Source organism: Leptodactylus fuscus, chromosome 3, assembly GCF_031893055.1.
Source record: "Leptodactylus fuscus isolate aLepFus1 chromosome 3, aLepFus1.hap2, whole genome shotgun sequence".
NCBI classification, from domain to species: domain Eukaryota; kingdom Metazoa; phylum Chordata; class Amphibia; order Anura; family Leptodactylidae; genus Leptodactylus; species Leptodactylus fuscus.
Window position 1 is genome coordinate 197,142,257 of NC_134267.1, and position 26,174 is coordinate 197,168,430.

The window sequence follows — 26,174 nt, forward strand, 5'->3', positions numbered from 1 at the left end:
ATCGGACCAAAGCCCAGATTTCCACTGGTCTAATGTCCATTCCTTGTGTTCTTTAGCCCAAACCAGTCTCTTCTGCTTGTTGCCTGTCCTTAGCAGTGGTTTTCTAGCAGCTATTTTACCATGAAGGCCTGCTGCACAGTCTCCTCTTAACAGTTGTAGAGATATGTCTGCTGCTAGAACTCTGTGTGGCATTGACCTGGTCTCTAATCTGAGCTGCTGTTAACCTGCGATTTCTGAGTCTGGTGACTCGGATGAACTTATCCTCTGCAGCAGAGGTGACTCTTGGTCTTCCTTTCCTGCAGCGGTCCTCATGTGAGCAAGTTTCTTTGTAGCGCTTAATGGTTTTTGCAACTGCACTTGGGGACACGTTCTACGTTTTTCCAATTTTTCGGGCTGCCTGACCTTCATATCTTAAAGTAATGATGGCCACTCGTTTTTCTTAGCTGCTTTTTTTCTTGCCATAATACAAATTCTAACAGTCTATTCAGTAGGACCATCAGCTGTGTATCCACCTGACTTCTGCACAACACAACTGATGGTCCCAACCCCATTTATAAGGCAAGAAATCCCACTTATTAAACCTGACAGGGCACACCTGTGAAGTGAAAACCATGTCCGGTGACTACCTCTGGAAGCTCATCAAGAGAATGCCAAGAGTGTGCAAAGCAGGAATCAAAGCTAAAGGTGGCTACTTTGAAGAACCTAGAATATAAGACAGATTTTCAGTTGTCTCACACTTTTTTGGTAAGTATATAATTCCACATGTGTTATTTCATAGTTTTGATGCCTTCAGTGTGAATCTACAATTTTCATAGTCATGAAAATACAGAAAACTCTTTGAATGAGAAAGTGTGTCCAAATTTTTAGTCTGTACTGTATACGATGATCTTTAGTCTACATGGACAATGTCTGCTGTGTATTACAAGGGTTGTATGGGATTGTGGCACTGTTGATACAAATCCACTTGACAGCACATCTCCACTTTTAAAATCCACTTTATTTTGCTTTTTCATACAGGACTTAAGGCATCTGCACAAGACACACAATTCTTGCAGAGGTTATAAAATCTTTCCTTTTTTTATTCATTTTTCATCTTTATTTGTTTGTACATGTTGGTCAGGTACCATTCACTTATTTGTCATTTTTGTTCCCTAAAACTGTGTAGGCGTTTGAGATATGACCGTTAAACCAGTGTTAACTCAATTAAATATTTACATAGCACAACACATTAAGCTTGTAACACTCACAGAGGGGCTTCGGGAAGGGAATAAAATCACATCAAAAATAGGACGAACACCACCAGTATTATGTTCGGAATCAGCTATTTACAGGTCCCCTAATATGAAATGATAATTTATTTATTCTTTTACGGTTTGTAAACTGGCCCCCGCACTGGGGCAGAGAAACACGTGCATGGACAAGTTTAACCTCTTCTCAACTGGAGTGACCTTGTAGAACTCTAAGCTGCCCCTCTAAGCTCAGAAGAGGTTAAAGCATCATGTTGGAAGCACACTGTTATGCTACCCTGAATCATGTGCCATTTTACATCAACTTCACAGATGGTTTCAGGTCCTACAAAAGCAGGTATGGCTGATTAAAAAAAAAAAAAAAATTATAATAATAATATTAAAAAAAAAAAAAAAAAAAATCCGAAACAAAAAAAAACAAAAACAAAAGAAAAAAAAAAAAAAAGACTATGTATTCAACTGGACACTGTTCAGCTGCCTATTTTAATCTCTAATTTGGACTCTGAAATTCACTCGACCAAGGAACTTGTCTCGCTCGTCTTCATTCTTCAAGTTGGGGGATCCATGAAGCTTGCACTCCAGCACGATTTCTGATGTGCCAGTGGAATTTGATGGTGTGATTTTCACAGCGACCAGGGGCTGCACATAATTCAACTGCAGAGAGAATGGACCGTTTTACTTCTCATAGAAAGTTTGATTTAAAAAAAAAAATATATATATATATATATATATATATATATATATATATATATATATATATATATATATATATATATATATATATATTGTAGGAATGAGCAAGAGTATAGAGAGTAAGATCACATAAGTGCATGGAGTCAGCACACCAATGCTAACAGCATCCCAGTCACTGTACAGCACGAAGCCGTAAGTGCTCTATATTCCCCTGAAATGGGGCAACTGGCATAAGCCACTTGGGTTTTTTTGGCTTTTTTTGCCTTCCTATGGATCAACACTGCAGGGTTATAGGTTGGACTTGATGGACTGATGTTTTCATCCAACCTCGTCTACTATGCAACTATGAATTGTCTGAAATGCAAATACAGACAGGTATAGGATCTGCTCCATATTGCAGATGAAAGTATGAACACATGAGTTTCTATGGGCCCATATTCACTGCTCACAAAATTTTTTGCAGCAGTGTGTCTAGGCCGTAGCAAAGAGCAGCAAAAACCAGTTGTGTGTATGGACCAATAGAAACGCACACAATTGCAGATTAGTAATACAGTTGTGTATATTACATCAAGAATACTATCTGCAATGATTTTTAGGTTAATGATAGGTTTGTATGGAGTTGTACCATTTTTTTTTGTTCATAAATCCGTAGTGCATATGAAGATCACACACTTTGTAATATACCATATTAAAGAAAAGTGCTTGTCTTAACTTATCTCTGATGACTTAAGAACTCTACGGAGAGGGGGAGGAGGAGGAGGACTCCTCAAAGCAGAGAGATGTCTGTGCTGTAGAGACCCTTTTCTTCACAGGACAGTTGGGTTATTATGAATTAGAATCCAGTCTTTTCCTGAGAGAAAGGACTCATTTAATGTTGTAGAATGCCTCATATCGCTGCTTTTCTCCTCCTCCCCTCTCCATAGACTTCACTGTAAACTGACACTAAGGAGTATGAACAAAAGTAAGCAAGCATTGACATAATAGATAAAGACACAGGCACTTCTCTTTAGTAAAGTATTATACATCTGTTCCCTTTAACTATTCTATGAATTTAGGGGGGGAGGGGGGAGATAAGAATAAAATAAAGTTATATATCTATATATCTATATATATATATATATATATATCAGATGTCATTTTACACTGTAAGATCACTTGTGCTATAAAACACAACTTTTACAGTCAGAGGAAGTGGTCATGAGAAAATCTAAGGAGGCGTATCTGGCGCCTGAGGCCACCATCTTAACAGCCAAGCTCTACATCTACTCAAGTTACATGTTCTGGTAGCTGTACTATAGTGATATCATCATTTTAATGAGCTGTCAGATACTGTAACCTACTAAGCTTGATGTGAATACAACCAAAGCCATGGCCATTGGATACAAAGCCAAAGAAAACGTTAAGTCACAGAACCTCTCAGGTTCATAAGCAAACAGAAGGCGGATTCATATAGTCACTTACGTGGGTCTTCTTGCCATAGTATGGAAAATACATCAAGTCTATCTTCCCATACTCCGGATAATACTGCAGGCTTACATTCTCTGCCTGTATAAAAGAAATAGGATGTTAGGTCTGGCAATCGATCCCATTGTGTATGCTGTAGCATCAGTCTATTTAGATAGGACTTGTTGCTGGACAATGGTTCTCATAAGTCTGTCTTGTGCCGATCCTATGTTATGTGCCTTGTGAAAGAGGTGTCTCCAAATGAATTTTACCACTGGCAGTGCTGACTAGGCATGTTCAGACTCTTCTGTCCCCAAACTGGTTACACCCAGATGTCAATTTATTCATACATTCTTGGAGGTATAACAGTGGATTAGCCCATTGCAAATAAGCTGCACTACATGTTTATGGCGTAAATGATCTAATATGACCCTTTTATGTCCATATATCAGCCCTGTAGCAGGAATACCCTCAGGTGACAAGTGAACGTCACAATAACGTCACAGCTCATTCACTATAATGGGTTTGTGTGAAGTCTCAGGTATTGTGAAAGGGACAAAACCGAGATTCTGCATTCCTCCTGTCTACGGTCTTGGTCGTGCAGTACCACTCACTGAACACTGTACGCAGAGGCACTGTAAGCATTATATAATCTATGTTATGTCTCAGTAGATCTTTTCTGCCATGATAGTGTATGCTTTGGGCATTACCCACCTTTTAAATGCCCATGGTTTTTCAGGAATATACTTAATTTTACCACGCTATTCTAAGTCATTGCATGCAACTTTGCAACATGGCTGTTGTCCAAGCCTTTACCTTTAGACATTTCCACTTACATAGTTGAAAATGAAATCTACCTGGTGTATATTGCATATATCCAGATTAATATAGCTATAGCTGTCCATGACATTATCATGACACACATTTAGACTCAGAATAATCTTCCTGCAACAGAGATGTTGTACGGGGGCTCACATTGGGGTCTTATCTCAAAACAGCATTGCTTGTAATACAAGTGTGCACCCCAAGGCAGCAAGGGCTCAGTTTGCTCCTTGAGCAGATAAGCACAAGGCACGGATGCTCCAAGGATTTATGAACATTTGTTCCTCAGCTTTTGATGAAGACTCCGGCTTTGTGTATTCAGCTGCTCTCACAAACTGAGTGGATGGAGCAAAGTTACAGCTGCCTGAAGAAAAACAAAACCTGTGAGGGAAGGAGTATGGGTGTGACGGTATGACAGGGGGTAAAGGGTGCTGGCTTTTACACAGGAACAGGCCCCGCTGTGTTCTGCATACCCCAGCATGTCCTATAGAATTGTGGGAAAAGCTCCACATACTCTAGTAAGCAGGAGAAAAATGGTGCCGCAATGACGTGTCATCTCACGCAGAGCAAACACGCCATTCTGCCACCGCTACACTATGTACATACACACACACACACACGTATCAATCAGCCTAAAATTACATAGGCTCCTCCGCCTGCGAAGACAACTCTGACCTATTGAGGCTTGCATTTATCAGAGGATTTTATGGTATCTAGCACCAAGACGTCATCAAATTGTGATCTGCAGCAATGTTTAGGTCAGTGGCACGTGTGAAAGTTACACATATGAAGGCCAGGACCCAAAGTTTCCAAGCAAAACAATGCCCTGAGAATCATACTGCCCATGTCCGCTTGCCTTAGACCCATAATGCAACCTTGCACTCGCTCTTCTGTCACGGTCAGATATTTGTGGTATAGTAATTCTCCTCTGGGATCAGCCCTGCTGGGTCCATGATCCAGTTTCTAATTCACTGGTTGGCTTTCGTTGGATCACTACATACACCAGGTTTGTTCAAGAGATCTGCCACTAATGAAATGTGTTGAGCAGTTCAATAGTCCCTTTACGCTTGCCCATTTTTGATCAGTTTTTTTTTTGTCTTTTTTCATAAACGTAATTCCAGGAATTGGGGTATCTGTGAATATGGGGTAACTTGCTGGTTGGTAGCAGTCCTGCTGCTGTGATCCCCACTGATCACAAAAAACCGGGTTGTTTACACCCCACTTCGGAAATCGTGGTGCTGTGCCATTCATTTCAATGGAAATCATAAGAGGCAGCAGAGAATTGTACTTTGGCCATCTTTGGTGATTCGCATTGAAATTAATAGAGCAGTGAGGTGCAATTCTCACCTGCCACTGTATTCAATTTGTGGTCCAAAAGCACCCCATTTCTTGTGATTGATGGGGGTCCGGTTGAAGCTCACCAAATATCAAGTTACCCCCTATCATTTGAATGTGCTGTGAAGAGAACAGCGTTTTAAGACTCCACACGTAAACCTAACATGTCAGCTAAAGGAACTTATTGTAGCTGTTCTGATGTGATGCCCGGCTCTAAAACCTAAGCATTACTTTTTTTTTTTCTCTGGTTAGTTAATAACTATCATTTATATCATACTTATATGTTATGTACCACTTACCTTAGAAGTACAGTTTATTTTAGGATTTCCAAGTGGCTTCAATCCAATAATCTAGAAGTAAAGCGTCAAACATGAACTTCTGAAGATTTGTGTTACTATAATATAGTCAATGCAGACATGACATTTTCATCTCAAATATAGAAATACTAGAAATAGACCTGCATGATAAACCATTAATATTGATGCCTGCTTTAGTCAACTTTTTGGTAGATTCCCCATTACTGCTGTAAATCTTTTTATTCTCCCTTTTGCCATCATTTAAAGCTGGCTCTTAAAGGGAGTGTGTCACCAGAATTCAGCATATCAACTAACTCTGTATTCAGGTGACCCTAACCTACTGCTGTTTGTCCCTTGTGAATCAGTGCCTCCATTGCTGGGTTATTACAGTTTTTGTCTTTGGAACAACTAGGTGGTTTCTGTTGCACCAATGAAGTAGCAAAAAGACCCTCGTTGCTCCTAAAAATTAATCCCGATATGGACAAAACTGTGATATCTTGGCATAGGAGGCAGCGATTCATAAGGGGAATACAACATACGATTGAGGTGATCATCTATGGGCCTGGGTTAATATGCTGGGTTCTAGTTATGTTTTTTCTCCCCTATTCACAAAGTAGGTTATTAATGTAGGATTGTGGAGGCTCAATCCCTGGTGTGCCCAGCATTCAAAAGAACTTGGGTCCCCTGTTTACGTGTATGGAGCAGTATAGGACTGACAGCAGAGTACATTGTTCCATCAGACACATACAGGTGAATAAAGAAGTGGCAATGCATGTGCGCCACTACTCCATTAAACACGGAAATTGGGGACCCCATTCTGATGATCACAGAGATTTCAGTGTAGTTAGTGGGGAATCCCCCTTTATGTCCCCCTCTCCTATCCACCATCCAAACCACTTAAGCGATAAGTAAAAGAGGCTGTAAAGTTTAAGAACACCATAATTTTCTATATAAAAGAACGTACCAATCCCCTATTATATAGGCAAACTGAAACTGGGTGGCGGTACTCATAACTCATCCTTTGCCATCATATACTACGACATATAACGCACACATACCCTGTTCATCTTGACTATTACACATGGACTTCCTTCATTGTACCCAAAGTACTCATTCCCCTCCAGTCCGGCACAGGGTCCCAGTGAGGACCTATTGAATTGGCACGACTTCTTGTCTTCGACTCCGTCCTGCTCATGGTAGTGGCCCTGCGTGCATGCCACATTGTTTGAAGCTTGTAAGCTGTCATTGTATGCTGGAAGACACAAGCACAACATCTTTACAAGCAACTTCTCTGGGTCACCCTAGTACAATCTACATGGAGCATGCTTCCCAAATTCATCACACATGTAAACAACAGAGAGCGAGGCTTTAATCTGACCCCAAAGGATTTAAGACCTAGACCAACAATGAAGAAATATCTTGTTAAAATGTTGGAAATCGCAGTCTTTGCAGATATTTTTCTGCCTCACTTCTAGCAGGACAGAAGGTCACTTTGGCCCCGCTGAGAGTTGAACAACTGACCTCCTGATCACAGCATGTCCAAGAAAGTCACATGTAACCATTTCACTGTTTGATGGCCAAGTCGGTGCCGATCACAGAAAGCAAACCATTCCGACTGCTCTAACTTCGAGGGTCTAGGATGGGTGGGATTTGTTAAAACCAGACTGCAAAAATCTAAAGGGGAGAACAGTTGAGACTTCCATTCATCGGAGTCCTAACAAGCAGTGGATGTTATCAGCAACGTTCTTATGTACTTCTCTCTCCAAAAAAAAAAAAAAATGTCATTTAGGCTGAGCTTAGACACTGCAGAAAATCTGAGTATTTTTGTTGCAGATTTTGCTGTGTTTTTTGAGCCGAAGCCAGGAATGGACTTAGCAGAAGGGAGACGTATAAGGCCTTCCTTTATATTTCTTGTGTTTTTGAAGCCACTGCTGCCATTAGCTCACAAAAACTGAAAACTTCAACATGTGATCTCAGCCTAAAAAGGCAGCCATCACCTCTCCTGACAGATCTGTTTTAATAAATACTTGTATTCTTCATGAAATATCAATACTGGTGCATTTTTCCTTAGAAGTTTACATCATGCCATCCTTCCTCAAATTTTTTTTTACTCCAGCACACTGTATGGACCCAAAAGTCCAATTTAAAAATTTCTAATGGTTTTTGCACTCCCAAAGATTTCAATAGGTTTTTCAAGGTGGAATTCACCTGAAGATTGCTCATTTCGTCCCTTCCAATAGCTGGACAAGAAAAAAAAAAAAAAAAAAAAAAAAAAAAAAAAAAATCTGTGACAGATTCTCATGTCACTCTTGGTGCCAAAATCCACCTCACCGACCCCCATGTGAACTAGCCCTAAGGTTTCTCAAACTCTCAACTGTGTGGTGTCCATGATCCATGAAGAAATAGGAAATGCTCTATCTATTCATGGATTGGTTCCACGTCTTCGTTCTTGCTGACTCCATTAACCCATTGATGTGAAAGAGTCTGGAAAACAGGGGGGGGGGGGGGAGAAACCCACACAAATCCACGGGCCAGGAAATCTGGTCCGTGTATTGCCTGAATGCTGCTAGACTGAACAGAACTCACATGAGAAGCTGCATTTAGGCTGGTGAATGCAAACTGAACTCTAGCTTTGGTTAGTATACTACCAGTTATGGGTCCACAATAAACAGGTAGTATACAGATCCATTTGGTTTTATTGCCCCAAAGACATTTATTAGTTTTTACAGATTTGTAGGACAGACCTGAAAAATATGGAACAGGTCCTATTTCTGTGGCTCAGTCCATTAATTATATTGATCGTCCATGAAAAACACAGATGGCACAACATGGATGCCATCCATGAGCTCTTCGTTTGGTTTTCCACAAATCTAAACACAAATATGACCATGTGCATGAAACCCAAAAGTAAGAGCAATTTGGTGAGCAGTGAAGAGAGGATACAGAGAAACTGAATCCCCTGCAGCTGCTCTTTTTTCTTACGATAATCTCCCATGGCTGTAAAAGGGAGCGCACTGGCTATTAACTATAGCCTAAAAAAAAATAAATTACTAAATAAGGTTTCCTAACACAAACGGGGATTCGCCAAAAGAAAGTCATCACATATTATATACATGGTATTTACTTACGCCCTAGAAATGAATGAAGAACTTTAGTGTAGACCTCATATGAAGACTTGTCACTCTTGCTGAAGGAAATCTCCAGTCCCGCAGATTTAGGAGAAATCATAAGACCTGAACAAAGGGGTAAAAAAAAAAAAAAAAATATATATATATATATATATATATATATATATATATATATATATATATATATATATATATATATAAGTTAATGCCAGGGTTACATCAAGTTTGATATCGCACAATGATCAAATTGATTAAAGTAATCATTTCCAAATCACATATCGTTTTATTGGTGATGGATTTACCGCCGGACACAAGGATCATAAAACAAATCAACATGTGAATTTTGTGACAAGTTTGGTGACGGAATCCAGCATGGTAAGACGTGCAGTTCTAAACAAGTTTTCTATGATATCCTTGTAATTATGTATAGATGTAGTGAAGGTGGAGCAGAACATGTATAAATAGGGTGCTTACAGCAAGCAGAGCCCAGGAGACAGGCGGGTCAGGTCTTACAAAGCCGTGTGTGTCCTGCTGGGGGATTGACGATGTCATGTGGAATTTTGGTGTGAAAAGCTTTTGTACTGCCATAGGGGGAAGGTGCGGGCTGCAGGGGCCTGAAGAACGCCAAACACTGAACTTGTTGTCGGGGGACTTAAAAGGACGAAAACTGCATGTATGGTACCTAGCAGGGTTTATAAACCAAGTCATGTGACTCATGATATACAATCCAGTCACTAGCTTTAGGAAGTAAAAAATAAAGTCAAGTGGATCTACAGATCACTACTGAGGCCTTATATATCAAAATGGTCTACAAAGCCTGGCTGTTGTCCATGGCAACCAGGGCTCACCTTCATTTCATAAACTGCTCTGGAGAAAGTAAAGCGGCGCTCTGTTCGCAACAAAGACAGCTGTACAGTCAGGGTACGTTCATACGGCGGAATGAGACGCTGAATTTGTGGCAGATTCCGCCTCCAAAATCAGCTCCAAATTCCTCCAGATACCAGACTTCATTCATTTCAATGGTTAGGCAGAGGATTTTGTTTCAGCTCCATCTTCAGGTGGATTCTGCCCATTGAGGTGAATGGGAGTCGGAAAAATCCCGCCTGGCAGGGGTGGAACAAGACCCAGAATTTGGCTAATCGGAAAAATTCAGCTTCAAGTTCTCTGATTGCTGAGTATGAACATACCCTTCGAGAGGTTTGATAAATTTGCCCATACATTCATGGGCTGAACGTGAAGGCCACAAAAGCTTGGGATATGTGCACACTTGTCTTTGGTACGTGTAAAAGTCTACTCTCTTTAATAAGTCAGACAACCTTGGGGCAGGTGGCTGGTGTACCACATTGACCACAGACGTGTCGGACAAGCGAAAAGGCTCCTCAGTGACAACAGACCACAAGGAGCCTGTTCATCTGCTGTTGTCACCCATGTTGGACATATTGCAAGGGGACACAACCCAGGCCATTTCCAGAGATCATATATTAAGGACCATTTTGGCTTAGGAACACATCACACCCCCTTATGACAAATGGATCTACATTTCTTTCTGATGGTCCCATAGACAGCACAGGTTCCATCCATCGATTTCATTGAAAAAGTGGCAGCTACCCTCCCTTTGAGTTGGTAAATGAGGGTCAAAAACAATCTCATGCTATTTTGTATATGTATGTACGTGGGGGGGGAGACACTAAGTGAAAAACCACGTCACATTTTCACACAGAAACGTCAAATGAACTCAGGTCATATAATAGAAGTAGTACGGGCTCAGGTCCAAAAAACGGGAAACCAAATCCACTTAAAAAGCAGTTACCCGCAGAACCCATAGATTAACAAGGTTCACCAGGTTTCTCCAAAAGATGCAGAGGGAGAAAGCTCCGTTTGCTACTTTTCTCCACATTTTTCAAGCAGAATGGGGCCTTAGCCGTACATGTTCAGTAAAATTCCCAGACAGTAAAGATATATGAACTAGATTGGGCATAGAATGAGAAGACTGTGATCCATTGAGAAGCAATGAGATGAACAAATCATAAAAATTACACAGAATTATGGATGAAATCAGATTTGACAGTTTCTGAAGCTGGGTTATAAGGGGATAAATAAAGCCCATAATGGTAAACTGCACACATCGGTCAATGATCAATGCCCCATAATGCAGTCCCTCAGATCAGCAGATATTAACAGTGAGGACGTAACACACAGGACGCCACATACTACAAGCCACATGGCTGTAAATGTACTGAGTGACTCAAATCCATGGATTGGGTGCACTGCAGAGAGAACACAGTTTATGTAACAGGATAAGTACGTTATAAAGGTCCATTATTAGGTCTACAAATAGACAAAGCACATTGCTAAGCTCCTTCAGGAGGACTACAAAATGGATTCCCTGGATTTCTGGAACACCGAGATGTTCTCAAAATGACCGCAAAACACAGAGCGGTCTAATAACTTTACATAAACCGGTCGGTAGTGCTGGAGGGCTATAGAAGAAGTTCTGTGCAGTGAGGCACTGCAGGGGGCACTGTCTGCTGCAAGAGCTGGCATCGCAGTATGCTTATGCCGCCCCATAAACGGCAGACATTTGTCAAGCTGTAAAATCAGATACAATTTGGTACCAAAGTAAATTTGGCTACAGCATTTCCTTATGTCAAACAGGTAATGCAGCTTAAACACTCTGTGCTGCACTTCAAGATTCACTGAGAGATATTTATAGAGGACTCAAAGTCAGTCTTCATATCCCTAGAGCAGTCTCATTTATGAGGTGGCACAGGCCTCTTCATAAATGTGGAGGCTTCTCCGCTGGGCCGGGTGCCTGTGCTGAAATCTATGCCAACTGGAATCAAGTATTAAATTTAGTCCAACTCCAATTCAATGAAAGTGGCATGGTAGATCCAAAAAAATGCCATTGGCAACTGAAGCTGGCAGAGGGTGCACCTCTTATATGATGAAGTACAACCTCCACTGGGCTCGGAGGCAAAAAAAATATGCCAGTTTATAGCGGTCATACACTTCCTGCATTGCTTAAGCCAAATTTCTATCGTAAATAAATTCGGTGGGTCTGATGGCCACACTCCTTTCTGCGACTGGTGTTTACAAAGTCGCAATCCTGTGATTCATGACACCTCCTCCTTGAATAAGTCTTCATAAAGATTCCCTGAACCCTTGCCGATCAGCCTCTTAAAGAGACTGCAGTTTCTTCAAAGTAAGTATAGCACGCTACACTGTATAGTCACTATGTTTGGATTTGAAGATCAGCCCTATCCACTAGAATGGGTCTGAGCTGCTCACAGGCCAAGCAATGAATGAATGTGATGTCTCAGGGCCTGTGAAGTGGAAGCAGCATTCGAGAAGCACTGGCATCGCTGCAAACAGATCACCCCGATTTCTGAATGTCAGACCTCTGCCAATCTTAAATTGATTCATAAGGGTAGATCATTACTCCTAAAAACCCAGGAAACCCCTTTAAAAGGGCTGTTACTTTTTTCAATTTATGTTATGTTAAAAGGTTGAGAATACTCTCCATAAAAAAGTTCTATTTGTCTCTCCTATTCCCTGCTGCTCCAGATCCCCTGTAGGTCTCCATGTCCTGCTTCTTCTCAACACACAAGTAAAGCAAGTCACTGACTATAGTGATGACCCCACGGAGACAGCTATTGAATGAGTTATTTGCTGTGTGGCAAGATGAAGCAGGAAGTACAGGGATGGGAACCTAGAACAAGAGCAATGGAAGATCAGTGAGGCAATTCTCAGCCTTCTGATTGAACAATCCCTTTAAGATTTAAGGCCAATGAGCTAAAATGTCCCGATCTCATTCAATGATACATTTGATGTATTGGCATGTTGTACTCATACTGGGTTCACAAGAATTTCTGGACCGGATTTTGATCCAGAATCCGCCTCAGAATCCAGTAAAAAAACCAAAAACACACACACCTCCCATTGACTTAAATGGGAGCTGTTCTCTTTTTTCCGCTAGCGGTTTTGTGCCGCTCGTGGAAAAAAAACAAGCGACCTACCCTTTCTTGTCGCGGATTCCATCGCGGAGTCTGCCGCAGCGCGACTGCTCCCTCCCTACTAGGCCCATTCATTTGGGCCTAATCTGGAGCGGAATGAGGCGACTGGATGCCGCCTCAGTGTCAAAATCTGGCCCAAAAAACCCCATGTAAACCCGACCTCATAGATCATACCAGCTGACTGGGATCCGGGCTCATACTAAACTCCAGTATATCTTCTGAAGGACACTAATCTGATGGAGAGAGTATGTGCTGATCTAAACAAGTCTGGAAGGGAAAAAGCTTCCTGATAAAACTGTGGGAATTAAATCCTACAAGACACAGCCGAGAGCTTTTCCTTCCCGGGTTAACATATCAAAGAGAGCTCCAAAAAAAGTTAGAAATCTAGATAAATACACTTGACTCCCCCTCCCACCACAATCTGACTACAATAATACTACTCCTTTATCAACGTCAAAGAATTTCTATTTGCGAAATATTTTGGGGGAAGTTTCAGGGGGGAAAAAAAAAAAAAAAAACCCGCTGTCAGCTTGCAGGAATTTTTCGTCCAGGATTTCTGGCAGACTCTGCGCCAGAGGCTCTAACACAGATGTATATGTAGCCCTTAGACTCCATCACGCCCGTCAGTCGCCATGATATAATGGATCAGCCACTTCCATCATATCCTTTGTTCTTCTTCTATAATGGAGCAGAACATTGGAAACTGCAGCACGTGAACAGAGACTTAAAGGGGCTCTATCAGCAAAATTATGCTGATAGAGCTCCACATATGTGTGAATAGCCTTAAAAACCATAAAAACCTATATGTAAATTATACTTATTGTGCACGCTGGGCGGTGATGCACGGTCCGACGTCATCTTCTGCCACGCCTTCCTCTTTCAGTGATGCCCTGCGATCCTGGCTCTTCCCCGGCTTCATCGTCCTCTTCTTCCAGCGGTATTGGTTCAAATACGGTGCGTGCGCAGTAATGCTCTCTCCAGAGCTACTGTGCATGATCCGGCGCCATTTTTATCAATGGCAGTATGCTCGCGTCGTTGAGGCAAGCGATACTGTGCATGCACCAGATTTGAACCAATCCCGCCGGAAGAAGAGGACGATGAAGCCGTGGAAGAGCCAGGAGGGCATCGCTGAAAGAAGAAAGAAGAGGAAGGTGTGCCAGAAGATGACATCGGACCGTGCATCACCGCCCAGCGTGCACAATAAGTATAATTTACATATATGTTTTTATGGTTTTATTTTAAAATGGGGGATGTGTGTGTTTACAATTAATATTAGCGGTGCCTGAATAGCCTTTTTAAAGGCTATTCAGGCATATGTGGGGCTCATATTACAGCATAATTTTGCTGATAGAGCCCCTTTAAAAAGGATTTGTGCACTTATGAAACCGATATTTACTTTTTTGGACATTTTTAAGATGTAAAATGGAGCAGTTATGTAAATACAGATCTTTGGTTTACCATGCAGGCCAAGCCAGTATGAGATCATTGCAATGGGAGAAAACAGGACAGGCAGGAAGGGATGACCTAGCAATATTGCATATAATATAAAATCTGTAAATATTAAATGGGATGTCTGTGATGCAATCATTTGTTAAAATAAGATCAGGTGCAAATAAGGGCGATGGGGAGTGGGTGTAATACTAGCCATGTCTAAGACTTGTAAAGACGTTAGACCAGTAAGTTTGTCCATGTACATGAAAAAGGATTACCTGGGGAGGAAACTCTATCCCGATACTTGGGTACAGAGTCATCCAGTGTTTGCAGCATTACCCACATAGTCAGAGTAAAGAGTCCCGCCAGAAAGCCATAGAAGACCAGGTAAAACAGCAGGATCAGAGCTGTGGAGGGAAACAGAGCACAGTCAGTTCACCATTATCACTGGCAAGCGGCTATTAAAAGTGATTTACAGTGTTTAATAATGGACAAGTAACCCAAACATTAGCAGACATTGTGTTAACACCACATGGCAGCTCCGTGAGAAGATGGTAAAGTTTATTCAGGTCTTTCCTCTTCCTCCAATTACATAAAGCAACAATAATAAGGCCTAGCCGCCTGATCCGACCTCGAACAGTACAATACACATTCATACACCTGCATATAATGGAGATACATCAAGTCCTCTTCTCCATTCACACCCAGAGCTGCACTTTAAATGATCCCTTTTTATCCACATGCCTTTCACTTAGGTAATTACAATCTATACAGGCAGGTCCTTGCATTAGATGGGCAGCCATGTATCCAAATAAACGCTGTGTAATACCACAAGCTTTTAGCCCAATGCTAGGAGGGGGGAAAGGGTGATCAGTTTACTGCCCTGAAGATGGGGATGGGGCATTATGACAGGGGGCACCCATCTGATCAGCAACACTTCCTATAAGGCAATCTTAGTCTATGAATTTTTCAAGTCACTTTTCATGAGAGTAATTCCTATAAAACATTATGGCCACATTTTACTTCACAGTCAAATGCATTATTTATAGACATTTTGTATTGGTCCCAGTTACGGTGCTTAGTGGGGAACTGGCGACACCAAGAGCTATAGCCCATTTATTAAACAGTATATCGATTGATAGTCTTCAGGCCAAGCCTGTGCAGGCGGCTGATCACAGCGATCACTAGGGTTTCCACCATCTAGTGCAGGGGTAGGGAACGTATGGCTCTCCAGCTGTTGCAAAACTACAACTCCCAGCATGCATACTTGCTCTGCTGTTCTTGGAATTCCCATGGAAGTGAATGGAGCATGATGGGAGTTGTAGTTTCACAGCAGTTGGAGAGCCGAAGGTTCCCTACCCCTGATCTAGTAGCTTACACAGAGTCTATAAAAACCTATGGACACTGGAAGTCCTCCAGAGTGTTCACCACCAACTATATCTCATGTGCATGGCCAGCTTCAATTTCATTTCAATTCCTGCCAGTATGACAAGGTACCAACCAAAACTCACTTTAGTGATAATGATCGCTTTGTTGTAATATAACACTAGATATGAAGTACAATTAAAAAACGCAGCAGATCAATATCTGGACAGGACGACCACAAATGGTGTCTATGGAGATATGCTGCTGCTGCTGCAAAATCATCAGTGCAAAAAAAAAAAAAAAAAAAAAGTGATTGCCAGAACAGGTTATCGTTAGCTCAAGATGGCCAAAGAGGAAATTGCTAAAAGTACAAGAAAAATTAAAGACCTTCCTCTTGTAGTCTGCGCCTGGCGTCAAGTCATATGACACATTTAAAGCCTGCAAGAACAAGCTCTTCAGTGGCAAAAAAAAAAGTAGCAGGGTGACCACCACTGGGACATGACCCCTAAACCCTAAAATAGCAGCGCAGAATACCAACGTCCAACCATTCTTCTTAAAGCTTGGGGCATGTTCACGTTTATTCACGCTGCTTCCACCAGGTTTTCAGAGTTTCTCACATCTGCCATCCATCATTTACAACAGGACTCCTTGGCGCTGCCCTATTTTGCCATGGTTTCAGAGCTGATGTGTATTTTCTTGTCATGTGAACATACCCTGTGCTAGGTTCACACTGCGTTCAGTTCTCCATCATTTGTGGGTCCCAAAGACTATGAGCCTGCCTGCTTAAAAAGCGGTTACCCGAGGACACCTGCGGACCCTATAGACTATGGGGCCAGTGAGGTTTCCATTGGTTTTATACTGAAACTGGCAGAGAGAGAAGGATTTTAGGCAGAGTCTCCAACGCAGGTGTGAACCTGACCTTAGAGAGCAATATTCAAGAACTTCTTTGGCCTTGAAATAAAGGGATTGCGTCTCTGAAGGCAACGCTGCCATTTTTAAGTGTATCAATGTTCAACTGATGGAACACAAGTGCTATGATCTTTAAAAAAATACATATATGTGTATAATTATTACTAAACACGCACACATATGCGCATACATACACCAACATGGGATACCCTTTCATACATAAGCAACGTTTTCTTTGGCCTCAGTGACAGGGCAGCGTCCCATCACGTAATCTCTTGGCTGACTGACATGGCCTCTTGTTGCAGCATATCAATCACTTGTCCGCTGAAGAGGATTGCTGGGAGCCGTGAAGTGGTTGTAGTCTCACCTCCATGCCCATTACAAAATTCCATTTTAGGAAGCAAGAACAAGGGGGACATCTTAAGGGCTGCCAAGAAACCCATCCTGAAGCATTAAGAAGCTTCCAGTTAGTGACTGACATTTCAGGCCAATAATCTTCTGGGCTTAATCTAGAAATAAGACATTGGATATATTCCAAGGCTCTTGAGTTACTGTAGAACTACAAGTGCCAGTTTACACAAAATAAGATACAATCTAAAAGCTCTGCGCCATATTAGCAGATATAGCTTTTGTACGCTCATCTGCGCACATGTTTAACATGCAGGGAGGGGGTAATAAACTATTACTGTCACTAGCAGGGGGTCAATTCACAGTTTCTATAGTTTATTCCCAAAACACCAAAATTATTATGGATTCTACACTGGGTTATACTCCTTTAATTCATATATGGTTAAAGGGAATACAGTCACGTTTTTGCTGCTTCAGGGTGGGTTATATAGGGTAATATAATAGCGCCACATAGTTTAATGAACACCTGTCAGGGAACAGCATGTCTTCAGGACTTTATAGCTGCTTAAATTATCTCAAAGATGAACATAATCCTACAGGTCACAGTTCACCCCCCTCATCTATTGCAAGGAGAGGATCACCAAGGCACAAGATGAACACTGGCAGGGAGTAACAGGGATGTAGGAAGCAGGGCCATGTGAACAATCCTGATCCTGAGACGACCAATAAGTTTCACCCAATCTCCTTACTTGCCTATTTAATAAATGGTTTTGTTCCTTCTGATCAGTTCCCCAGCAATCAGGTATAATCAGCAAGTGTTAAATTCCTACACAGCAACTCCGCAGGTGAAACAAAGCATTGCAGTCACCAGCGAAATCAATGGGTTGTCGGCATATTGGACTACTGTGGTGTGTAGTTTTCAGGCGAGACATTTAGAAATTGTTCTAAACAACATAGAGGCAAATGGTAAAGACCCCACCCCACATTAGTCCTGACCAGACAATTGTTAAGTATACTACAGTATAAGTCAAATTGCCCCATGTGACATATTGACATACAGCTAAGTATTCAGTCCATTGATGGTTATTGAAAAATAAAGATATACCTCATAATACAGTTTTGTTTTTTTTCAATGAAGTCTACATTCGTAGTAAGACTTAGAATGCCAAGCTTCTCTGAGAAAACAAAACGTATATTGATCCAACAAATGCCATATTGACAATGGTGCCATTCACCAGGCCCATAAGGATCGGTGGACATGCTCGGTATATACATCAGACTCACGATCGGGTCACGTTTGCAGCTCTGTTACTGTCCATATAAACCAGACATATTAGGACTATGTTAATCCAGTCTAATGGTCTAGAACGTAAAGTAACATAAGGGAAAGCAATGATCAAATAGTCGGCCACATGCAAATAATCTAATGTGTATGAAGGTGAAGGATTGGACTATCTTATTACAATATGCATGATCTTTCCGTTCTTAGAGGAGATAAGTTGCTGCAAGTTGTGTGGCAATGACTTACTCCCCTCTCCCCATTTACTACACATAGGTTTGCAGCAGTGCTTAACAAACAAAGTATATGGCCAGCTTAGGTATGTTAGGACAGAGCACTCCAACCAAGAAGGAAAACCATATTCTGAGAAACAGATTATAGTCTTAAAAGTAGTAAAGAGGGCACATAATGAATGAACGTCGCAGTCAGGACAATGGGACAAACTTGACACCTAAAAACTTATAATGAAGGGGGATTTTTTTTTATTTTGACAGATACCTTTCCATGACAAAGTTATCATTCCTGGACCAAAAAGACTTCAAGAATGCACCTACAGGAACAGTGTATGACTACAGAATACTAACAGGGCCGCTCCCAATAAAGTACTATACAGTGCACAGAGCAGACGGCTACGCACCCTGTGTAGTGGACAAGCAGTGTTACTGCAGCTCATTTCCCATTGGCTTCAAAGAACAACCCCTTTAAGGTTACGTCAGATTCTCATTACACCATGGGAGGTTTGGTGGAGTCCATCAAGGCCGACCAGAATTTGCTCAATGGCCTGAGTAATCCCTGCTCTACCAAATGATGCGCCTATTTTATGCCTTCTGTATCAGGAACATCAAGGGCAGCGAGCCTACAACTAAACCAATGCCAGAAAGCAGCTGGTGGAGATTACAGCCATTATTTATGCCAGTTTAAAGGATGATAAATTTGGCAGAACAGAAGGCACAGACACTGCCTCCATCCAGGAAAAAGATCAGGATTGTCTATGTAGGCCATTTGCCATTTTTCTATAATAGGCAGGGATTTGGTGTAAGTAGTCCAAACCACTGTCTCCTATTTTACCCACAGCCCGACTCCTTTATAAATGGCCGACATCCATGATCTGTCAGAAACGGCAATGCCCCTCTAATTCACAAAAGTTATTACATTTCTATGAAAGTAAATCTGTAACAAGCTAAACATCTAATCTAATAATTCTATAATTAAATTATTTTATTTTAAAGCAGATTTGATAACTTCTCAGACTCCAAAGCCCTAAACATACGGGTATAATAATCCTGCCCTAATACACGTAACCTAGAGTCGCCGGTGACAAGGTGTACCCAGGATGGGGATATAGTTTAACGTCAAAGATTTTGTCACCTTCTCCTGCACCAAACAACTACCAGGCTACTAAACAAAAGTCTCCGGAGCAAGTAGCCATCATTTTACAGACATATTTACTCTTACTTTTTACTTTTTTTTTTTTTTTTTTTTTTATTGTTTTACTCTCTTCCTATTAAATTCGGGGAATGTTTGTGTATAGGCCTTGATACTTGTCCTGGCAACCAGGCCTGCTGTACCGTGAAAGTATGTGAGGACTGGATTGCTGTCCAAGTTTCCCCACACATGTAGGAGGCCAGACTGTACAAAATCCAAATGTTAAGTCCCCCTAGTAACTGGACAATATACCATATTCACAAATTTGCCCTTCGAATCGGAGTGCCATATTAGCTGCCATACTGCTGAACTTGCATCCAACGCTAGCACATTGAAAAGCCAATACCAAATGTATACTGTAAAAGGTGTTACGCAGATTTTCAGCGCAAAAAGATGACAGTAGAGCCAAGGCAAAAGAGATTTACCATGTTTTGTGGCTTTTTAAAAAGAGGACCTTTCAAGTCCTCTGGCACCAGCGGTGGAATATACCGCTAGAGAGCTAACAGTGCGCTGAATTCAGCGCACAGTTAGGTTTTCTGGTACATGCCGAAACTAACGTCACCGATAACTTCGTTGGTATACACCCGTGTGCAAGAGATATCAGTGCTGTTCGTTCCAGCACATACCTGCAAAAAGAAGTTGGCGTTCTTGTGATATATAATTCTGCTGGTGCCAAAGGATGTGAAAGGGCCTCTAAGTTTTCTGGCGTACATGGGTGTAAATGTGGCACATTAGTCTTTTTTTGACCCGCTGTTGGGCATTTCAGTAGCCGGCTAAACTGTATTTGGGGAAAGTAGGTGTCAACCAAGGCACGACAAACTCTTTTACTTGCGCCAGCGACGCCTGGAATCTCTGCCAGTTCCTTACTGGTGTAGATTTCGATTCTGTAGTCAGAATTAAGAGGCCAAAGTCTTTCAAAGGGAGATGTCCAATTTCAGACCAATATTAAGAGATCAAGGTTGTTGTTTGTATTATAAAAAGTTCCACAACTTTCATGGTTTTCTAGATCTCCGCTTGCTGTCATTCATTCTGCTTACTTCAGGTTAATAAAAATGAGTCCATGGTCATGTGATGAACACATAGGTGCAATACGATGAACAAATGGGTGCAATCGTGTCTTTGCTGCTGCAAAAGCACTTCCAGAGATTTTCTTTAGGGCAGACGCTATGAGATAAGAAGTCATTGAATTCTATGAGAGTGTTGTGGGCATGCTCAGCTGCCTGTGCAGAAAGGAGGAGGAGGAGAGGATACTTCATCACCTAATATCAACTGTGTGTTTCTGTGTTATCTGTCCCAGATACCTTTCACTGCAGTTCTAACATAAGGTATTCCAAGAGATCAAAAATACAGTACATGTCCAGCAACACACAAGTGATCTTCATTCCTGTGGCAATTCCAACAGATACCCCTGCAAGAGACTGAAAATTGAAAAGATATCCGAATGCTGGTGGGATTAGGGCAGTCTTAGCCTGTGGCCAGCAATGGTCGCACACATGCTAGCCTTACAACAATGAATGACTACCTAATACATGTTCTTCAGACTTCATACGTCCATTTACTGCCTTTGACTTCTTGGATTTTGATGCCGCCTAATACAGGAAGCAAAATTACCGTAATCCTTAGAACAATATCTGTCAACAGGACAGCCGGTGAATAAACGCTATGTTGGCCATCGCTCCTGCACTAAATCAGGTCAACACGGCATATCCGGTGTAAAAGAATAGCTTCACAAAACCATCTCCGTGGGACGCTTAGTCAGCTGTGCTGTAACTCAAGGCCTGCTTCTAGGAAACATGTATGCACAGTGTTCATTCACAGACATGTTAAAGCACTGCAAGAGTGACAGAAACATTTTTGACATTTCTAGAGGCATCTGCAGAAGACATATGGCCAGTTCCCATATATGTTAAAGAAGTCTATGGAGCAGCAAAAACAAGAGGATGCCATAAGACCCTGGAGCAGGGAGGATAAAAGCAATACCAACCGGTTTACTTAATGATATAGCTTGTGCAAAAGAAAGCCACTAAGGTAACGTGTTGTATAACAAACTGTCTTGCAACAAAAACCATTTGTGCGACTAGTTGTCACGTGACCATTTTAGATCCTCAAAAGCATAGCCAAACTGCACATATATCGCATGTCGTGACAATATGGTATTTATGACAAGGAACGGTGCAGACCTAGCCAAAATCTGGTGTAAACATTAGGGACTTTTCAGTGGATATCGAAGGAACCTGACAATAGTGTGTTCTTAGCAACAGCTCCACAATTTCTCTCCCACACGTCTCCGGTAAGGGGGAGGAAGCAAGGGTCAGTTGTCGCTTATATTCCACCCTACTGAATTAACATGCCAACAATTCAAGTATATGGGGGAGGAAGAACACTGGACAACCTGTTGGCTGACTTGGCCATATTATCACCTGCTTAAAGTCATCTTATCCACAGTTAAAGGGGGTTTCCATTACCGAATGGATATTTCATGCTGATGACCCATCCACAGGAGGCTGCTAGAACAGCTGATCAGTGCAGGGCAACAGTATGAAGAAAAAAAAAATTGATTTGGGGATGGAAAAACTAGGTGAATAAACCATTGCTCACAGTTATCAGCCATTTAGGCTAAGAAGAGACCAGAGTTCTTAGGTCTAGTTCACACAGGGTTCCGCGTGAACACATTCCGTCGCGGCTTTCTGCTCCGGATTAGGCCCAAATGAATGGACCTAGTCCGGAGGGTGGTGTTGCGATGAATTCGCCTGAAGAAAGGGCAGCTTGCTTTTTTTCGCTCGCAGAAAAAGGAAATGACCGACTCCCATTGATTTCAATGGGAGGCAGCAGGATTTTGACGGGGATTGCACGTCAAAACCCTGACCATTTTGCACCGTGTGAACTAGCCCTTATACAGGAATGATATTTCCCAATCTCCTGCACCTAAAAGCCACTATTGCCTATTATCTGACATTGAATTGGAAAGGTTTAATGTCCTTACAGAAAAACATCCACATTAAAGCATATGTTCACATGCAACAGATTTGCTGCAGAAATTTTTGCCAATATCCTATTCAGATAAATGGGATCTGCACAAACCCATGCACAGGATGAAGAACACTTACAGGTGTGGAACTGAAGTTTCTGAAAAATTTGCAGTTTGTGAAATCAACTCAAAGGTGTCCAAACACAACAGAAGAGCATTGGCCAACAAAACGTAGATTCTAATAGGTTTGGTCAACCATATAATGTGTATGTATGCCTCCCAGAAAGCAGATGCACACATGCATGCTCAGCTTGTATAAGAGAGTTGGACAGTAGGTGTAGATCAAGCGAGCATTCAGATGACAGCTTTCTCTGTGACCAGATGAAGGCCCCCAGATAACAGAGAAGTTGTCAGCACCATCCAATTTCAGGCAGATGAAGCCAGAATCTGAATAATGAATCTTATGCTTTGTTCCTTTGCAAGACAATCCACTGCCAGGTGTATATGGCAGTAGCTTAAAGCCACTGCCCCACGTAACACGTCAACGCATTGCGATATTTCCCGCAGGTTTTTTTTTTTTTTTTTTTTTTTTTTTTTTTTTTTTTTTTTACAGAAAGTCCACAGCGATTTCTTCAGTGGACTTTCTGTTTCCATTAAACCTACGGGGAAACCACCAGCGTTTTCGTAGGTATAACTGAAATGCTGCGATTCGGAAACCTGCATAACGGAGGCCCGGGCGCAGATGTGAACGAGCCCAGCAATGGCACCAACACTAGGCTTGCCCCAACAGACCAGAACAACGCCCTGGTTGAACATTAAAATAGAGGTTACATATGTAGCCCGATGGACCTCAAACTATATTGGGGTTCATCGGGTATCCGCAGTTGTAAAACTGCCCGACACCACCCACAGAGACTAAATAGGACATCAGGCACCAAAACTAACAGCACTTATTGCTCAGGAACTGTGTGGGCTAGAGAAAAAAATCCAACTGTGTCAGAATCAGTGAAGGAGTGGCGATTAAAGGACATAAAGAGCAAGACTCTGGTGGTGAAAGGTTCTCTAAGTCAAAGAAATTTTCCTAATTTAATGTACACATTGCAAATTGACATGGTACAGATTTTAAAACTTTCAGCATATGAAGTCTTTCAGGGTTTCATTGTGATTTTACTTATTTCAATGACAGCGATGAGGCTGCTGGTAACGGTGATCGAGGAAACCCAACAGAAACCACACTGGTCATGCAAGCGCAATGGTGCTTCATTCACAAGGGGGCCTTAGGGAGGGTTTTTTTGGGGCCCCCATTCTCCTGGCCACGTGGAATCCCAACAGATGGACTCCCATCGACTTGAAATTTATCCCCCTATTCATAGAACAGGGGAGAAGTGTCATTAATGGCAAAACCCTTTAAATAGGGTGGCCATACACATAGTCCAAACATAATACAAACAGGTAACTAATCCATATGACAATTTATCAGGTGAAATGTAAAAATTTGGAGCCACTCAGTGACTGTCTGATATGCCTGGAAAAAAGTTGACTGCATTTAATATTTTCATCCAATGGCAGCTAAGTCTTTGACTTTAGTTAGCAAATATAAAAGCAACCATATATCCTTCACCAATGACGCTGAACACGTGACTGTAAGAGCCAATATGGACTCAAATGTGCATGGCCGTGTCAACGTGGCGATCGTTCGTTCACCCATCAGCCGCACCGCTATCTTATATGTATGGCCAGCTACGGATTCCTTCATGTAATGACACCGGGTAGTAGCATAACACAGTAGAGAACCGCTATAGAGGAAACCTGATGCAGAGAGACACTGCATTTACTGTGATCGAGAGATAACAGCAAGTGGTGTTACAAAGCAGGGAGCATGTAATACAAGCTGATGACCGGCAGCATTAAAGATGGATATCACCCCTCAAATCGACTGCAATGCATGGTACATGTCAAAGATAAAGCCACAATAACGTAATAAAGCTGCACTAGGCAGGACGAGTTAACCCTTACACTTGTTTCCCCCATAAGAAGTGCTCTGCAGAGTAACGTCGCAGCCCCCTGAGAACCAGTGAAATCTCCTAATTCCACTTCACCTAATTAATACTGCATGAATAGAGGCCATTTTCTGCGAGGGGAGGGGGATGCAAGTCAGGAGAGGTACCAGAGCCAAGAACCATCCACAGAACAGCGCAGTGCAGTACTATGATCTATACCTGCACTCTGGCAATGACTCTGCAGTGCATTATGGCAGGTTGCAGAGATGGGAAACGTGCTGCAACGCCGGCAGAACTGCAAGTCTGCAGCAAATGAGGAAAAAAAAAAAATCCAGAACACCATATTGGATTGTGGGCCCGATATGCAATATTGTACTGCTACAGACAAAATGGGGCAGATTCAGTGAAATATAGAGGGAACACAATGTCTAGCTAGGAGTATCCTACGGTATATAAATTAGTATCAACTTATCTTTCTCTTTTATGGAACTAACAGGGCCTCAAGGGTGTGAATCATGAGTCTAAATGATCATAAAGCACCTTATAAGACCACTGAAAATGAACCACTAGGGGGTTATTCACAAGATCATGTTCTATCCATGAAACATGGTCTATGTGCGGGTTGTATATTCTGAACTTGGATATGTGAATGAAGTAGTGGGTTCTTGAATGGCCCGATCGCATCGATATAAGGCACTGAGCTCAGTACGGTTTGCGATATAGTTGTTCCGGAGCTGCCTGCATCATGGCCATGGTGACTAGACATCACAGGTGACAATATGACGTATTGCCTCAAATGACAAACTAAACTCTGCTTCATCTGCGAAGCTAGTTCTGCTTTACAGAGGGGGAAACTGAGTGGGCTAAAAAAATGCAGAGATTTGTGCAGCACTACTGAACCATTCTAGCAATGGCGCTACTCCTGCAGTCTGCAGGAATACATTGATCTGTATGGAATCCTATGGACTGCAGCAGTCTGTAATGCTACAAATTTTTTTATTACACCCAGGCCTAAGATTGGGACATTACTCTGAAAATTGCCCTACAGTGTGCATTGCAAGGCCAAATTCACACAGGCTTATTTGGTCAACGAACTATAGGCTGAATGTTGCCTAGAATTCCCATACTACAAGCACCATCTATGACACTACTTGTCCCTGTCTCCACAGACTACTGTCCCATACTGAAATCATGGCTACAGCACAGGACAGTAAAGCCATGGGAAGACAGGGACTCCGAAAATGATAGTACACCACGATGCTTAGAGACCGGCTTCAGAAATACAGCTCATATCCAGTCCACATCTTATAGACTGAATAAGACAATGGGTGCAAGACAGCGGTGAAAAATGGCCGTTTTGCACCTCAATTATCTGAATCTAGCCTAACTTTAGGTTTGGGCGTGCAGTGTATGAACTTAGTCTAATGAGTTTGGGTAATATGAAGCAGACAACATCAGGACATGACACTTTT

At 41.9% G+C, this 26,174-nt stretch overlaps 1 protein-coding gene across 2 annotated transcripts in view; it reads right to left on the bottom strand.

The window, feature by feature from the left end:
* Positions 1-977: 977 nt before the first annotated feature.
* Positions 978-26,174, bottom strand: part of ATP1B3 (ATPase Na+/K+ transporting subunit beta 3) — a 31,054-nt gene continuing 5,857 nt past the window's right edge. The window contains exons 2-7 of one of the 2 annotated variants that reach the window (XM_075269005.1): positions 14,687-14,815; positions 8,965-9,069; positions 6,895-7,088; positions 5,840-5,890; positions 3,402-3,485; positions 978-1,901 (exon numbers count right to left, since the gene is read on the bottom strand). In XM_075269005.1, the coding sequence (XP_075125106.1) occupies positions 1,731-1,901; positions 3,402-3,485; positions 5,840-5,890; positions 6,895-7,088; positions 8,965-9,069; positions 14,687-14,815 (734 nt within the window). In that variant the 3' untranslated portion in view covers positions 978-1,730. Of the gene's footprint in view, positions 1,902-3,401; positions 3,486-5,835; positions 5,891-6,894; positions 7,089-8,964; positions 9,070-14,686; positions 14,816-26,174 lie in introns of both variants that reach the window. The other variant, XM_075269006.1, reaches the window with a different exon arrangement.